General features: G+C 26.3%; 1 protein-coding gene across 1 annotated transcript; it reads right to left on the bottom strand.

The window, feature by feature from the left end:
* Positions 1 to 140: 140 nt before the first annotated feature.
* LOC122855959 (DNA-directed RNA polymerases I, II, and III subunit RPABC3) lies at positions 141 to 18,403 on the bottom strand. Its single transcript, XM_044157670.1, has 4 exons — positions 18,207 to 18,403; positions 11,894 to 11,977; positions 9,066 to 9,246; positions 141 to 333 (listed from the first exon to the last, which is right to left on the bottom strand). Exons 1-4 carry the CDS (start codon positions 18,277 to 18,279, stop codon positions 216 to 218), a joined length of 456 nt encoding a protein of 151 aa, XP_044013605.1. The 5' UTR covers positions 18,280 to 18,403; the 3' UTR covers positions 141 to 215.
* Positions 18,404 to 18,425: the final 22 nt, after the last annotated feature.

Here is an 18,425-nt window from a genome sequence, read left to right as displayed (position 1 = left end):
AAAATAAAACTTGATAAAAAAAAAAAAAAATACATAAAATCCTCTTATTCACGTCTAAAAAAGTAGACCAATTGAATCATTAAAATTATTTCGAAAAAAAATAAAAACATACCAGACGTTAAATAATAACCAACGAAATATAAATTTTGATTTTATCTTTATTACAAATTATTAATATATTTCAACACACGTATAAAAAAAAAAAATAGTTGATCTTAAAATGCTATCTTCTTCATCAAGAGATACATGTGTTGATCAATTTCGAAACCATGAACATTGTTAGCATCACCTTGCAGTCTCATGAGTAGACCACCGAACGACACATAGGCAGATCTGTAATTCATAAAAAAAAATATATAAGTATAAATAATAAACACCAACTAAACAATTAACACCATTGTGTTTAAAAAAATAAAAATATATATTATCTAGACTAATGATTCATGATGATGACGACGATGATAATGATGATAATGATGATGATGATGGGTGTGGTCAATGATAATTTATTATTAGCATTCAACAACGTTCGGATAAATAAATATAATTAAAGAAAATATAATTATTTAAATTGCTAATCAAAGTTTTTTAGGCAAATAATGAAAATGAATGAAGTGAGCTTTGATATATATTTAAATGATGTCTTGATGAAACATCAATATGAAAAAATATATTAATTAAATTTTAGACTAATTAATAGTAACAAATTTTGAAGTAATTTTTGATGGAAAAGAAACACGTCGTGACGTTGTTGATTTTAATACAACCGTCGTGAATGCAGTGTTGATAGCGGTCGTGTATATTGGTTGATAATCACACAACCAGCTAACCACACTGCCAGCACGCCGGTCGCAATATTGAGGAACAATATTCTTGATATTTTTTTTAAAAATCTTGTTTATATTTATTTATTTAATTGTTGTTATTGTTGTTTAGATTTTCTTGGTCAATATTGTTAATTGTATTTCATCAATCAATCATTTTTTATTTCGATTCAGCATCCAACTCATTATCTTCTTCTTTTTCATCATTATTTTTAAAGATCTTGATTGGTAACTTGATTACCAAGTTAATTCATCAATTGTTTAGAAAAAAAAAAATTATAAATAAATTTATTTGATTATTAATTGTGCGAGAGAGAGAAAAACAAATGACTTTGGTGTTTTTTTTTTGTGATAAAAATAATACTAATAAATGAGCTTTTTTTATTTATTTAAAGCTGTTAATCCAAATTTTAATTTGAAAATATTGCAATTACTGCATCACTGCTTCCATTTCATCTGCCAAATAAAATAGCCAATTCTCCGCTTGTGATTGGTGAGTTAAAATTATACTTAAAGATGCATTTATGAATTTTTTTTTTTTTTTTATTTTCTATAACATTCAAGTAATGTTTTAAAAATATTATAATTTAAAAATTAATATCTTGGCATTGAATAAGCTCTTTATTCATTTTCAAAAATAAAAAATAAATATTTGAAATTTAATATTAAAAATAATATTTAAAAAAAAAAAAATAAAAATTTAAAAATTCAAAAGCAACGTAATGTAACAACAAAAATTAATCAATAGTAAAATATAAAAAAGCAGGTGAAATGAAAATGATAGATATTGAAAAAATGAATTTTATTAAAATTACAATTTTATTTATAAATTTTATTTAAAAAAAAATCAATATATTTATAATCGTTGTCACGTATTGTCCTCTTGCATTTTAATTTGTATTCTCTTGTTGTTTGTGTCTTCTTCATTATTCCAATGCAGTCCAACTTCTTCACTTTCAAATACCATTACAATATACAAATAATCATTATATTTATTTACAATTACATTATATTTTTTTTTGCCAATAATAACATCAACAACAAAAATAATAATACAACAATAACAATATATTAATGAGTCATAAATAAAATTGACATAAAAATTTATAATAATATTAGATATATAATTGTACATATATAGTATATTAATTATTAATAAAATTATATAATAATAAGCCTTGAATAAATGTGGGTAGTTATAAATAAATAGATAAATAAATAAAAAATTATTGCAAATTGAAAAATAGAAAAAAAAGAGGTTGATAGATATGGTGACAGTAGGTAGGTGTGCTGACAAGGACATAAATATTATTAAATAATTAAATAAATAAAAAAAAAAATATATATTTATAATAATGTTAATAATAATAAATATTTAATGCATATTTCAAGTGGTGACGTTGACAGGAGAGATGTCGTACCAGATAGTGCATTTACAGTATTCAGGGCTTCGTGTAAACGCGCATCTGGCACGAGCCCCAACTGCCGAAATTATAAATAAATAAAATAATAAACATTCATTCTTGCAAATATTATCGAAAACACCGTTATTATTTTCTATCTAATTTTTTTTATATCATCATTATTATTTCGAGTAATAAACATTTTTTATTTTCACTATGTATAAAATGTTGGAACTTCCGTTTGTCAACTCCCACGGTTTGTAGCCTCGTTCCCAATCAAATAATTATTATTTATTTATATTTTTTATTTATTTTTCTCAATCCTTTTCTTTTGAAAAATACCGTTTTTTTTTTTAAATTTAATTTTCTTTTTTACTTGGCTCACGATTTATTCAAGTTTTTGTTGAAATTTTCAAAGAAAAAAAGCGGTAAAATTTTAAAGAAACGCGATCAGCTGTTTCATATTTTTATCAACAATATAGCCACGCGACAGCTGAATTACCACCAAAGACGTATGTCATTTAATACCTTTTTTGTTATTTTAATTAATTATTGTCACTCGATGACCTTTGCCAATCAGTCAGATCAAAAAAATTAATTTTAAAAATTTCTATTTCTACACCAATAATAAAAAAATAAAAATAATCATAATAAAATTGATTTTAATCAATGCAATTTATAAATTGCCGCCTGATGATGATGATGATGATGATGATGGTAACACTCGACTACTAGGCACCTCGAAAATATATATTTTTTTTCAACGAAAAGAGAACATGACACATCATCGAGTCACTAATAATAGCCGCAGTGTTGCAGCCTCCCTCAATTACTCTTGTTCCCTTGTTCCCCTCTTTACCCCCCTGTCAGTTTGTATATATATTTAATGCTCTAATGCACTGGCTCTCTTTATATGCTTGCCCTCTCTTAAATACTCTCTCAGCTTTTAACCAAGCCTTGATTCGCTTGGCAAAGCACTAAATAACTTGATGCAAAAAAAAAAAATCGAAAAAAAAATTCTAAATTAATATACTCATCACAATAATAATAGTAATAATAATGATAATAATTTAAATTTGGCACTTGAGATATAGCCTAATAGAAAAAAAAAATAAAAAAAAAAAATTTGAATCACTTGATTTTTAAATAAATTTCCCCACAATATTAAAAAATTTATAACTTTTTTTCTATGTAAAATAATCTACAAAAAAAAAAATGAATTAAAATATTAAAATATAATTTAATCTTCACATAGTGATTGTAATTTTGAAAAATATTAACTACAAAATAAAAAGACGAGTACACTGAATGACTAGAGAATAAGTACTACAGTCCAAGCAATTGCAAATAATGAATTGAAGCTGTTGCGTACGTTTGCGTGGACACAAAGTTTATGCGGTACAATGTTTCAAAGTATAATATAATAGCCGCAGCAAGAAATATACGCGTTTATATATGTATATGAAATATTTTTTTAAATGTATTCAAACAACTACTATACGACGACAACGACAAAATAATTTTACAACATAACGCAAGTAACGAGCTAACTAACTAACCAACTAACCAACTAAGTAAGTAACCAAGACTAGCATTTAGATGAGCTACAGTAATGAATAAAAAAAATTAAATTAAAAAATAAAAAATAAAAAAAAAACAACCCAGTGATGTTAGACAGTATATGACGGCGCGTGCGAGGCCAATGTGTATTACACAATCACGTTGCGCTTGCTTGGCCTAGGAAGGACTCATGCCAAGATACAATATTTTTGAGCTATACTTGCTAGTCACTCTATCAATAGCCTATAACTATATATCTATATACATATTGTCAACGTCAAAGTGCACTCTTGAAAATAATAACAATAACGAACACGATACAATGACGATCCTAATTTTTATTTTTTTTTTATTTTTTCTTCCTCGTTTTATTAATTTATCTAATATCTAACTTGAAAAAAATATAAAAAGCAATTACAAGATTACAGCTCAACAACTGACAATCGACTGAGGTGCAATCATTGATTTTTTAAAACTTTATAGTTTCAATTGGTTGCTAAATATATGCGCTAGTTTTATTTTATTTTTTTTTATTTTTTTTATTTTGAAAAAAGGGTCCACGTGTCGAGGACAATAGGATGACATGTACTTTTTGCACTGTGCCAAATAATCTATCATTAATTTTATAAATTTAATTTAAATTATTATTTTTTTTTTTAAATTTTTTGTTGTATAATATTTTAATAATTTATCTATTTTACGATGTTAATAATTACGGTTATATATACCTTGGGCGTCCTTGCCCCCGTCACCCACCCAAGTATTTATTTATCTATGTATTAAATGTCGAATGACAAAGACAACGACGATGCGCACGAAAAGTCTGCTAAATCAAGCGATAATAATATTACAGGGGGGCCGAGGGAGGCTCAATATAACAAGTAAATGCAATCAGGTAAAAAATGAAATAAAAACAAACAAATTGTTTGGATATTTAAATGATTAAACAATTTAATTGAATAAAATTATATTCGGCTGGTGCAAACTTTTACAATATAAACAGTTGTTTAATATTACATGATTATTGTAATTAATATATATTAATTGTATATACAAATTAGTCGTGTTTTAAAAAAAAAAAAAAAACTAAATCAGATGGTCATTCCGATGTGATTTTATTTAGACTTGGACACACAGCTGCTCTCAAAAATTTCCTCACCCACAACACTCTCGCGAGTCCATGCCAAAAAAACGAAATAAAACCGGATAAATTTATACTTTAAATTAATCACAATTCAAGTAAGAAAAAAAATAAATATACAAGGTAAATTGTTGATGGATTGATTCATTGATTGTTAATGTGGGCAGGTAATTGTATTATTATTTCTGTTAAACAGGCGTTGTTTGTTTGGCAAGATATTGGCCAAGTGAAAATGCAACACGTGGTTAAACACAAATATATTATGCTCGGACTGAAAAAGGAAAATCCTTCGATGGAATAATAAATAACTAGAAAGTAAAATAGATACGCGTTATTAATAATCATTAAATTAAATTAAAAATATTCAATGTCTTGGCTGATGAATAATATTTATAATTTTCTATTGAAATTTTTTAATCAATAATTCAAATTTCCTTTTATTATTTTTTTTTTAATTATAAAAAATTTAAAAGATAGATGAATCATTCTAAATTCCAATCTCCCACTACTTGTAAATTTAAATTTCAAAACATGGCTGCCATTCCCGTGACGTCAAACATTTTTAAATTTTTATTCAGCTCTTTAAAATTATTTATTAATTTTATTTAAACTAAAAATCATTCATACATTGTAAAATATCAATATTTATAAATATTGCGACAGTTTTAACCATCAACGTAACCACTTTAATATGCATTATTTCGTAATGATATAAATATATTATATGTTCACTGTACAAAACCACAATGACCATGAAAATAAAAAAAATAATTATAAAAAAATGAATATTAATATATGAACAATAAAAAAAACAAACAATATGTTTAGTCTTACTTGATTTCCATCAGTTCCAGATGAGTCAATCGAGACAAATAAATAAATTCAACGTCGAATTATAAAAAAAATATATTAAAATTATTTAGATAAACCGTTCCGCGTGACAATCCATTTGTGTCTAAAAAAAAGGTCTCGATCGCATGGTGGTTGTGAGGAATCTATATGATAATAATTTATGTTATTTTGATGATGATGGTGATGGTGATAGTGGGGATATCTACCAGTTCCATTTAGTTGGGGTAACCGGAAGAGGAACAAGAAAAATGGACACATTGAAATAAACCATGAGGAGAAAAAAGAGAGAGAGATGGATAAAATCACGAGTAGGCAACAGGAGATGACCTAGTTATGGTATATATTTGAATTGGTCTTGCGCCTGACCTTTTTCCCAGAACTGGTAACCACCCCTTGTTGTTACTCTTCACTCCTTCCCCTCGTTGTCTTTATTCTCCTCTTTTACCCAACCCTCAGTCCCCATAGTTCCAGGAAATATATATATATATATTGAGAGCTTGCGAGCTTTGCCCAGTTTAGGCATCATGTAGAGTCACCTGGCCATCCAGCCATTCAGGGGTAAATGACGATGACGATGATGATGATGATGGTGGTGGTGGTGGTAGACAGGCAGGTAACTACGACTACTTGATAAATATATTAAAGTGGGTCATGCCTGGAAGACGAAGGACATTACTAGGCAAAGCTCATGGAATATTATTTATAGATTTACAACATATCCCAGGCAATTCATTTGGCTTTTTAAACCAATGAAAAATTTTTTTATTCAATTTTAAATATCGTATGGAAAAATAAAATATATATTTATCAGTTTTTTTTTTGTTTTTTGTTAATTAATTTATAATAAATTAAAATGTGGAAAAAAGAGAATAAAAATTGAAGAAAAAAAGTTATCAAACTAATAGAAACTTTTTAATTAAAGCTTAATATTTTTAAATGAAAAAAAATAAAAAATTTTAAGGAGAAATGATAGCTATTGTTATTGTTGATTTTTTAAAAGTTGAAATATGTGGGTCAAGTACGCGATTTTTAGTGGCTTCAATGAAATTATGACAAATTTATTTGCTCGTCTGACCAATGAAGGAGCAGTACTACTTGACTAAAAATTTACTCGAAAGATTGTTATTAATAATAATTTTTTTATTATTAAATTCATTTAATTTCCATAAATTTATTTTTATTTTTTTTTTAAATTGAATTTAACGAAGTGAAGCCACAAAAAATAATAATTATAAAAAAAAAAAATAGAATAGACTGATTTTGACAGGCAATTTAATTTTTTTTTTTCTCATCATAAAATAGCAACCTTCAACTTTTCTCAATATTAATTATAATTATTATTATACTTATAATAAAAAAATAGATTTAAATTAATTACAAAAATTTTCCTTCAAGCGTATAATAAAATTTTGATGAAACAAAACAAAAAAAAAAAGAGAAGAAGAAAAATTAAATAACTTATCAACGTCAAATAATAATAATTTTTCATTTACAAAGTAAATTATTATGTTGGTTGAAGTGTATGATGAATCCTTGTATTTGTCCAAAGTAAATATCGTTATGATGAAAAGCTGCATGGACTTTTTATTATATATTTTGAGATAAAAATATTTTAATCTTCATTAAAATTGAATGAATGTATAAAAAGAGGGTTGGATTATTTTTTGACATGGCTTGACATTATTCCATTATCCCATTAGTCCATTGTATCCATCATATTAAAAGAGTCAAACATCGTGCTTTTCATTCTCGATCAATAATTCATATTTATGTTGCAATAGTTTTCCCTGGCTTACATCAAAATCAACCAGTCATTTTAATGTTTTTCTTTTTGCATTTAATTATGCTGTTTAAATGGCAAGCACTTACTTTTCTTCTTGTAATTAAATGCAATTTTAAATACTTCATTTGACGAAGAATATTTTGAGCTTGCAGAGCTTTAAAAAATAATTTTAATAATCTTTTGGATGAATCAAGCTGGCAAGTGTTTCTCCATAAATTATTCAAATAGATTATAGCAATTTGATATGATTAATCAATCAATAATTTTTAAAATGAAAAAAGAAAATTTTATGTTGACAACGCCCTCAGAAAACTGAGATACCACCAGCTGTGTTCACCCACTTCTTTACCTACAGTGTGAACCCAGAGTGGCTCCCTGTTTTCCAAGAGCTTTTTTTTTTTTTTTCATTTTTTTTTTCCAAGTTGTCCTCATTTATTTGAACCATCCAATGATCATATTATTTCTTGTCATATCAAGTTGATCATCAAAAAAATAATTATATTTCAACATCAAATGGGACATCAAATTTCCAACTTATTTCCTTTTTTTTTTTCTTTTAAATATGAATCTATTGGATGTGGTTTTGACATTGATATCCATGTGAATTTATTATATAATTATTTATTTTATTCTTTTGTGGTCAAATTAATTTTTTTTTCCATTCAATTTGAGCTGTGGAAACAATCGTGTGTGTGGTGTGCTGCCATCTTGAAGCTTAATTTTACTCCTCGTAATTTTGAAGATAAAAATAATTGCACATTCGTTTTTATAATTATCAATAATGATTAACATCATCATGATAACTTTTTTTCGTTATAAAAATAAATCACAAAGTATAAAAAAATATAATAAAATAAAACAATGAAAACCACAAGTCGGTAATAAAGAATTCAAATGATGATTACAGCTGTAAATTGCATGTGCAATGTGCAATGTTCAATGTTCAAATGCACCGCCACATCGTGATATTCAAGATAATATTTCAAATTGATCATGATTGATGAATACTTGCGATATACATGATATACATTGACATGTCGACACAAAAAAATAAATGACTACTTTGATTAATCATTAAAATTTCCAATTTTTTTTCTTTTTTTTTTTTTTTTTCATTTCTAAAATGATTATCATTTATAGACAAAATCAATGTAAAATATTTTCAACAACAATTGGACTTTCTCAATGGGAATAATATAAAAAAATAAAAAATAATTTAAATCATGATCATGATGACATTGTCAATGTCTAAATCCATGACCTACATATTATAAATTTAATTTTTTTCAACTTGACCACGACTGTTTCTGTATTTCCCGTTCCAACAAGTACCGAAGAAGGACAATTTAATATCAATTTATTTGTGTCATCATGACAATTATTATTAATAAAATAATATATTATTTATTCGAACGTTTTGAATGATAATTATTGATTGGATGAATGGATTTTAATGATAATAAATGGTAATTAAAAGTAAAAAAAAAATATTTTAAACTTACAATCTTGTGCTTGGTTCATTCATTGCTTCGTCTCCTTCAATACGATAAACTTTTCCAGACATTACATATTCAAAACTGTCAGCTCGTGAACCACCCTCTTGTTCAATTGCTGTCCAATCACCACCATCTGAGTAGCCATCTTCTCTCAGGGTGGTAGCCAAAACAAGACGAAATTTGTCTCCTAATTTAACAATAAAAATAATAAAATTAATATAAATATTTACTCTATCCAAAAGAGAGAGAGAGAGAGAGAGAAGAAATACTATTTATTAATTTTTGTATTGATCATTGCGCAGAAAAATATCTTTATTAAAATTCGCGCGCACACGGAAAAAAATAAATTAAAAAAATAATTTTATTTACTTAAAAAGTATTGATTAATTATTTATTTATTACATTTTCGAGAATTAATAGCTTTTTTCTTTGTTTTTTTTTTTCACAAAGAATTAACCTTGGAATTACGCAGTTGTTCCATTATCGACCTCAAAATGGCCGCTCTAATGTTACATTTGAAAAATGAATTAAGTTAATTGAAAAAAAATTAATTATTCTAAAAATAGTGTTTATCCATGAGAAAAAAAAAAAAAAAAAAAATTTAAATTGAAAATAATTGTTTAAATTTCATCGAGCACAAAGTAGGATGCTGCAGTTAATTATTAGCTTTTATTTTCAGCTGGAATAATGTAAAATAATAATAGTATAAAATTAAGTCGCAAATATAAAACGCAGTATGTATTGTATATATATGACGTAAATTTGAATCCCTTTCCTATTGGATATCTCAATTGTACCGAGGCTGGACCGAAACAAGCCGAACATTTGCGACGACATCGAGGTATCGATCCACTGTACCAACATTCGATTTAAAGGACAGTACGACCTTGGCAACACCCTCCTTTTTTAATTCTAAATAAATTTTTAGTTTCATTTAATTTTTTTTTATTATATTTCTTTCGTAAAAAATTATATACACTTTTTATTTGTCCAAAAAATTCCACTAAAAAATTCAAACAAACAATACAAAATTGCAAAATGAATTAAATTAAATTTAATAATAATTTTTTACTATCTACGTTGTTAATAATTTTATTCAATTAATTAAAAATATTTGATCACTGGCTATTAACTTATCAACTATTAATTTGCCATATTATAATATAAAATTAAATCACAAATTAAACACCGATTACACTCGTAATAAATTACTCAATAAAAATTAAAAAAAAAAAAAATGTATAATTAATAACGTTGATAAATAATTTATAATATATTTAAATAATTATAAATATTATAACACAAGATTAGTGATTTAAAATTGAAAAAAAAATAAAATAAAATAAACCCGATGATAATACATAATTTAATTAATAATAAAAAAAAAAATTATGATAACACATAAAAATTGACTCACATTTTGTATAAATTAAAAAAAAAAATAAAAAATATTACTCAAAAGAGAGAGAGTTTGTCTGATGGGGCCATATCACGACCAACAGCCGACAACAGCACATCTAGTAGTCAGAGTCGTACCAGCTATGACCTTGGCATTGAACTTAGTTTGTATATTGGAGTAACAGAGAGAGAGAGAAGGGGAGAGCTTGCTTTAAACAAGTATATATTGTAGAGAGTAGAGAGGGAAATGAAAGAGGAACAAAGCTGGATATAATAGGTGAATACCAAGTGGGAGAGAATTTAGTTGGCTAAAATTTTTAATAAAAAAAGGGAAGGGGATAATATACGAAAGGGTTGCGTCATCTTGCGCAAGACTGAACCGCCACGCGTCAATACAGCCAGGCAAGTTTACTTGTATGTTGAAAATATATATGTGTGTTTGTGTGTGTTGAAGGTGGCCTAGCCCATCGACTCTATAACCTTCACCGCGACAGTCCATCGAAGGGGAAAGGCAATGATAAAAAAAAAAAAAAAAGAATTGAGGAAACAAGGGGAAGCGAAAGAGTTAAATATTAGATAATTATAAATTTTTTTTTTAATTAATTATTATTAATTGTTTATAATTAATTGTGGAATATTATTTTGGCTTTTTTTTTAGTTTAAATAATTTACTATTTAGGTTTTTAATGATTAAGTAGGTCAAAGGGATTATTACAAAATTCAGATGAAAAAATAAATAAACAATATATAAAATTTTGTTATGAAATTAAATATCAAAAGAGGAATTTTTTTTTTTTTTTCTTATATAAAAGGGAAAAACCTGACACCTGATGACGATGATGATGATGATATATTTATTTATTAGCTAATAAATAAATTTAAAAAAAAAAAAATATGTTATTTTTTTTTGTTGATAAAATTACTATCGACAAAAAAATTGAAAAAATAAAAAAAAGAATTTTTTTATAACGATATTAAATGCATATGCACATGCACACACACACAGTGATAAAAACAAGTTGTACGATGAGACGAATGAGGGGAGGGGTTTTATGAAAAAGACTTGCGTGTTTGTAACTGGTGTGGTGGCTCGATACTGTGCTATCAAACTTTGCTGACCTTGAACGTCTAATGCTTCATTACAACGACAATTTATCATCCAATGAAATATATTTTATAATCCAAAATTATTATTTATTAAATTTAAAAAATTATTATTCGATTCGAGTTTTGAGCAAATAATATTATGGAAAATTTATCGATGAAAAGAAAATATTAATTTTTCTATGAAATTTAAATGAAAAATGCTTTAATTGCAATTTGAGTTGGAGAAAACCGGCAACATTGTTTTGTCATTATCGATCGTTGAAAATAATTTATAATTGGTAAAATAATTTGAATTTTTTTTTTTTATTTATTATAAATATTTGACTCACCAAGTTCCATTGGATAAAGCCAGCTGTTGATGTCCAAGATGAGGTCCATTTTGAATGACTCGGATTCACAATGCAGACGAATGACTGTAACAAAAATAAAATCAAAAAATTAATTATTTAACTCAACAATTAGTCAATTTTTAAATTTATATTTTTTTTTTTTTTGAATCATGCAATAATCATACCTCACGTGATAAATTGATTTTGAATTTTCATGAAATATTAAATTACAAGTTTCACTTGATTGTATTATTTTTAAATTTATATTTTAAAAATTTTAAATTAATTGACATTGAGAAAAAAAGCCCCTCGAGACCGGCCATATGTCACACAATTATTGACCTTGAATTTAAGCAATTGCGAATCCGGGTGCAGTGTTATTCTCCCCCCAACAAAATAATAAAATTTACAACTCCAAATATTTTGTAATTTAAAAAAGCTAAAACACCTGCTTGTAAATTATCAACAAAACTAGTTATTATTTTAAATAAATTAAAAATAATTTTGAAACAAAAAATAGATAAAAAAAAAAAAAAAATTGATAAATATTAAGAGTGTGAAACAAGAACGAATGATGGCTCACAGCTGCGGTGATGAAGCCGAGTCCTTTCCAACCCGGTCCTATTCTCCCTCCCTCTTTTATTTCCTTCACCCTCCCTCTAATCCCCCTCTTCATCTTCTGGCTCTATTATCAAACCAGCAATATTTGCCCACGCATTCGCAAAACCTCTTACTTCAAATTTTTTTTTTTTCTTTCTTTTTTACTACCCCTGGGTGGAGCACGCGCATCATTCTTCAATATTCCAAAATCACTAATGCATTTTTATATATAAAATATAAATATAAAATTTATAAATTAATTTCCATTTATTTATATTAAATGATATGAATATTATAAATTGGAATTTTTTTTCATTTCAATTTCAATTGATTTTGTATATGATTGTCGAATGAAAAAAATATTTAAAATGATTTCAATGTTATATTTTTAGTAATATTTATAAAAGGGTATGATGTTGATGATGTTGATAATGTTGATGAAAGCTTCAAGAGGGTTTTCTATTATTTATATATGCGTCGAAAAAATTTCTCAGCTGCGCAGTTTCGACTATGATGTTACATTATCGACCAGCAACGAGCAGCTATAAATACTGGGCACCAGGCCCTCGCCATTTTCCATTGGTGTCATCCCCTTACCTCATTCATCCACCCACCCACCCACCGATCTACCCGTCCATCTATCCATTTACCTACCCATTTACCCTCTATATCCCTACCATCGTTATTCTTGCAAAAGCCATGCACCCTTATGCCATCCGCCTACAATGTCACACACCCACCACCTACATCACCACCACTATCAACATCACCAACATCATCACCACTACTACTACTACTACTACTACTACTACTATCTACTGCAACGAATCCACATTCTTTTCTTTATATATATTTAATTTTTTTCTTTGCATATATGCTGTTGGTGTATGCTTGTCTCTACGAACGGGTTGGTCTTGGCGAATGATGATGGGGCTGCTGCTGCTGCTGATGGTACTGGTGGGTGCCAGGGGTGAAAGCCTTGACCTTCAAGGGAACAAGCTCTTTGTACGTGTGTATAATATTATAAAGTAGAGGAGGTGGACAAGTGGAAGAATACAAACTACCACCAACCAACACCACCACCAGTTCTCTCGCTTTTTATATTTTTTTTTTCATTTAAAAAACTCGTTTCCTTCTTTTTAACACTTTCGGTCTTATGACGTAGTTGGGTATTTTTGATATGTATGTATTTGTTTATCTATTTTTTCGATTGATTGATTTTTTTTTTTTTTTTTGTTAACTATTTAAATGTTTTATCATGAAATGATGATTGGGTTTTTTTTCTTTGTCGGGACTTGGGGATGTTTTTTAGTTTAACCTATTGACCGATATTGGGATGAGACAATGATGATATTTTTAGAGATTATTGGTGTTTGGCCAATTTATACATTTTTCTTTTTATCAACATGGGTTATTTGATTTTCTTTGAATTAATGCGTTTTCCGGAAAATAAATGGAATGAAATTTAGATGACTAAAATTTATAAAAAAAATTTATTCGATAAAAATGAAAAATACAGCTTTCAATAAATAATATTTTGGAAAAAAAAACTAACAATTTGTATTGATTTTAATTTTGATGAATAAAAATTTTGAAAACCTCAAATGAAATAAAAAATTTTATGATGCAAGCACGTAAATCGTAATAAATACGATGAATATTTAAAATTGACAAAAGAGACAAGTATAATGTATATCTCGGGAAAGCAATTTAATTGATGAGAGTGCACTAAAATTATATTATCGAGACCCAACGACGCTAATATTACGACCAATGATATATTTTGTAAAATATAGTAATTCAGTATATACCATCAATTTAATATTGATGAAAATAAATGAATAAATAATCGTTCAGAATTTTCAAACGTAAAAAAAACATACCCAGGTATAAATAATTGGGGTTCGTTCTACGATGCGAAATCCTAAATCAGTCTTGACTTAAATCGTTACGTTTTTGGAGAAAAAAAAACGGTGAATTTTTCATAGATACCAGATGGCGTGGCAGTATATTAAAGCACGGTTTTAAAAAGTTTTATATTTTTTTAATTTATAAAATCCCAATTAAAAAATAAATTAGCTTTAGGTTATTTAATCTCAAAAAAAAAAATATCCAAGGAAATTAGAAAAATTTTTTAAAAATTGATAATTTCTAAATCTGGAAAATTTTTTTTTTCATATATTTAGAAATACTCATGAAATTACAAAAATTAAAAAACATTGGTTTTCGGTTTCAAAACTAAATAATTTCTAACTTTAGAAAAAATTATTTCTACCGGGATTTTATTTCGCCATTATTTTCCAGATCGTTTCTAGTATTTTCTATTAAATTTTCAGATAAATTCTTCGGTGCGTTCAGCTTTGACGAAAATAAATACTCGTCAAATTACGAAAATAAAAAAATTGACATTTTGTTAAAAACTGAATAATTTCTAACTCTAGAAAAAATTATTTCTACCAGAATTTTATTTCGCCATTATTTTCTGGATGGTTTCTAGGATTTTCTATTAAATTTACTAGTAAATTCTTCGGTGCGTTCAAGTTTGAGAAAAAAAAATACTCATGAAATTACAAAAGTTAAAAAACATTGATTTTTGGTTTCAAAACTAAATAATTTCTAACTTTAGAAAAAATTATTTTTACCGAGATTTTATTTTGCCATTATTTTCCAAATCGTTTCTAGTATTTTCTATTAAATTTTCAGATAAATTCTTCGGTGCGTTCAGCTTTGACAAAAAAAAATACTCATCAAATTCCAAAAATAAAAAAATTGACATTTTGCTTTAAACTGAATAATTTCTAACTTTATAAAAAAATTTTATTCCCCGGATTTTATTTCCCCATAATTTTCCGTACAACTTCCAGTATTTTCTATGAAATTTTCTAGCAAATTCTTCGTTCCATACAATAATTACAAATTACAATTGAAAAAAAAAAAATACAAAACAAAATCATGAAATCCCCAAATGATTCTTCAGACACGCCAAGAACCCCTCTCATATTTATTTTTACACTGACTAAATCTATTTATAAGGACATTATATTCCAGTATATAATTTAACAATCAAAAATTTGTATTCAGGATGATATTGTGAGGATGATGATATCAAGTCGGCTAATCACAGTATGATAATACCAAGCTTATTATAGCATATGGATTCTTTTTCCCCCTCAAATAACTCGTAAATTAATTAAAAATAAATTTGTGTGGATTCCATACTGTGTATATATATATAAATAAATATTTTATAATTATTTTAAAACCATCATCAAGATTAAATATTTAAAAATGCAGTTTAATCAATATTTATGTTTGAAATAATTGCCGACAGCGGAACTGACGCAGATTTAACTTGCTGCAAAAATATTATATTACTTTTTGCAAGTATTGGCTTGAAGCCAAAATTTTAATATTAAATTTTTCCTTTTTTTAAACTGAGTTTTATAAAATATACACTATATACGGACAGCAGAAATATAAAGCTGCCGATTGCGCAACGTGTGGGGCAAATACAAGTGCGCTTGAATATATTTTTTTTTTTTCCACAAATGTCACAGATGTATGTTCAAGGTCAATCCTCAAAAGACTTGCGTCGAATCGTACCATCGTCGTCGACGACATCCGTGTTAAAAATCTATAAAACTATTTAAACATCAAAATATATATTTAGACATTATTTTTTTCACAAAAAAAAAAAAATGTATTTATTTCGAAAACATTTACTAATCTTGGTCTATCATGAAACATTCAACTGATTATTTTTCTATCCCCCCCACAAATTTCTATAAATTTCTATGTCGAAAAAATGTATTTTAATCGAAATAAATTAAACGTTATTTTGATATTTAAATTGCCAACAGCATTGCAGATGTTTTTAATCAAAAAAATATTAACAAAATTAAATTTTTAAATTCATTTTGAATAATAGCCACAATTATATAAACGGAAAAAAAAAAAAAATAATTACAAATTACAAAATAAATAGAAAAAAAAAAAAAAAGATAAAAAGAAGGGGAAGTCTGTTGCGTAATAATTCAAGGTCAAGTTAAAATGACAAATGATAATAAATTCAGTCTTATCTAAATTATCGAGTATTTGATTGTCAAACTAGACCACCTAGTTCAATCAACACCAATCAATCTCCAATTAATTTCAATTAATTTAGCTTTTTTTCTATAAAAAATAACGTAAATTTATCAATAAACATTGGCCCTCAAAAATTACACTACCTGGCTCAATTTAATAAATTTTTTTCTACAAAATAATATGAAAATTTTGCTAAAATAATGTACAACAATTGATGATTAAAATAAAAATATTCTACTCTGATGATTCATGCTCGTAACAATTGTTCTAGCACACACAATAACCACGTAACGTAACAACAACAACAACGACATGACGAATCTTATCAGCCATTAAATAATAATAACAATAATGAATAATAAATAATAAAATTTAAAATAACGACTATTTCGTAATAAATTAAAAATAAACAATAACATTCATGATGTAAAATTTAATTGTTTATTTATGTTTGTTTGTGAATATAAATATTGATTTTTTTTTTTTTCGAAATAAAATTAAAAATAAATAAATGAATTGAATGTTTGAATAAATGTAAATGCAATTAATTCAAGTAGGTATTTTTTCTTTGGATCAATAATATTTGTCTTTGGAATGTTTGGAAAATTTGTTGAATTTTTATTGAGAGATATGAATGTTATCAACGACATCTACGTGATGAATGACTTCTTGGCTTCTTGGGTACCACATTATTACATTAAAATTAAATTAATCGAGTCAATATGGTTTGTAATTTGTATACCTTTAAATTCATCCTGATGATGAAGATGAAGATGATGCTAGTTGAGTTGAATTTAATTTTAATTGAAAATGTTTTTTTTCTGGAGTGGCGCAGTTGAATCGACAAAGTACGCACAAGTTTGGAAGACTGATATATATATTTATTTTAAAAAAATATTTAGAAATATTTTTCATGACGTAAATTTGAGGTAAAACAATGGCGCAGTCTATCGGCTTTAAACGCAAGTCTTTGATAATTATTATAATTGTTTATTATTAGTCAATATTGTTTTTTATTTTTTTCCTTTTTTCTAGATGAAAAAGACCGACGTTGTCAATTGGAGCAAAGTAAAAACTCAACTGGCGCTTTGAGTTGGATCGCGGCAGCATGTTGTTTTAGCCGGTAAAAATAAAAAATGATAAATAAAATGATAATTGTTTAAAAAAAATTTAAAGATAAACAAAAGCAAGGTCATCATCATCATCATCATAATCATCACCATGGCCATGTGGTGGTGGCAGTGATCAAAATTCAAAACAATGTAAACAAATAATTATTAGAAAACATAAAAATTATAAATTCAATTTGTTTATGTTTTTCTTTTTGTCATTTATTTTGTTTGTTGAATTAATGATGAATATTACCGCCAATAAAAAAAGTTTTTATAAACGGCAAGACACGTTTGTTTTGAGCAAAACATAACCTTGAAATTATATTTTACAATCACATGGTAAATTAAATTAAAAAACACAAATAAATGTAAAATTAAATTATAAAAATTATTGGAATAATTTGTTGTTATTATAAGGAATAATTGATCAATTTTTATTGAAATTAAAAACCGGCTAAATAGCATGATAGATGATAATAATTTTGGTGAATTATTTATTGTCTTAATTGACTTACCACGATCGAATTTTTTTCCTTCTGGATCAATATCCTTGACATTGAAAATATCTTCAAATAATACTCCTGCCATTGTTGTTAATTATCACACTTTATTTGAAAATAATAATTAAACAGCACTTGATTATTAATAATAACACAAATAATGGCCAACAATTTTTACAATGTGAGCAAATGTGAGCACACACACACGCAAAAACAAATGAAATTGTTGATTAG

Source organism: Aphidius gifuensis, linkage group LG4 (genome assembly GCF_014905175.1).
Source record: "Aphidius gifuensis isolate YNYX2018 linkage group LG4, ASM1490517v1, whole genome shotgun sequence".
In the NCBI taxonomy this organism is placed as follows: Eukaryota; Metazoa; Arthropoda; class Insecta; order Hymenoptera; family Braconidae; genus Aphidius; species Aphidius gifuensis.
Note: the sequence above shows the minus strand (reverse complement) of the source record. Positions and strands in the feature narration are given on the sequence as shown.

What these genes read in the sequence shown, in the direction of transcription:
- LOC122855959 (XM_044157670.1), bottom strand. Translation starts at nt 18,279, where the DNA reads ATGGCAGGAGTATTATTTGAAGATATTTTCAATGTCAAGGATATTGAT. An exon ending in GCTTTATCCAATGGAACTTG is followed by an intron (nt 9,247 to 11,893) that starts GTGAGTCAAATA and finishes TTGTTAAATTAG; the next exon opens with GAGACAAATTTCGTCTTGTT. An exon ending in AATGAACCAAGCACAAGATT is followed by an intron (nt 334 to 9,065) that starts GTAAGTTTAAAA and finishes TATGAATTACAG; the next exon opens with ATCTGCCTATGTGTCGTTCG.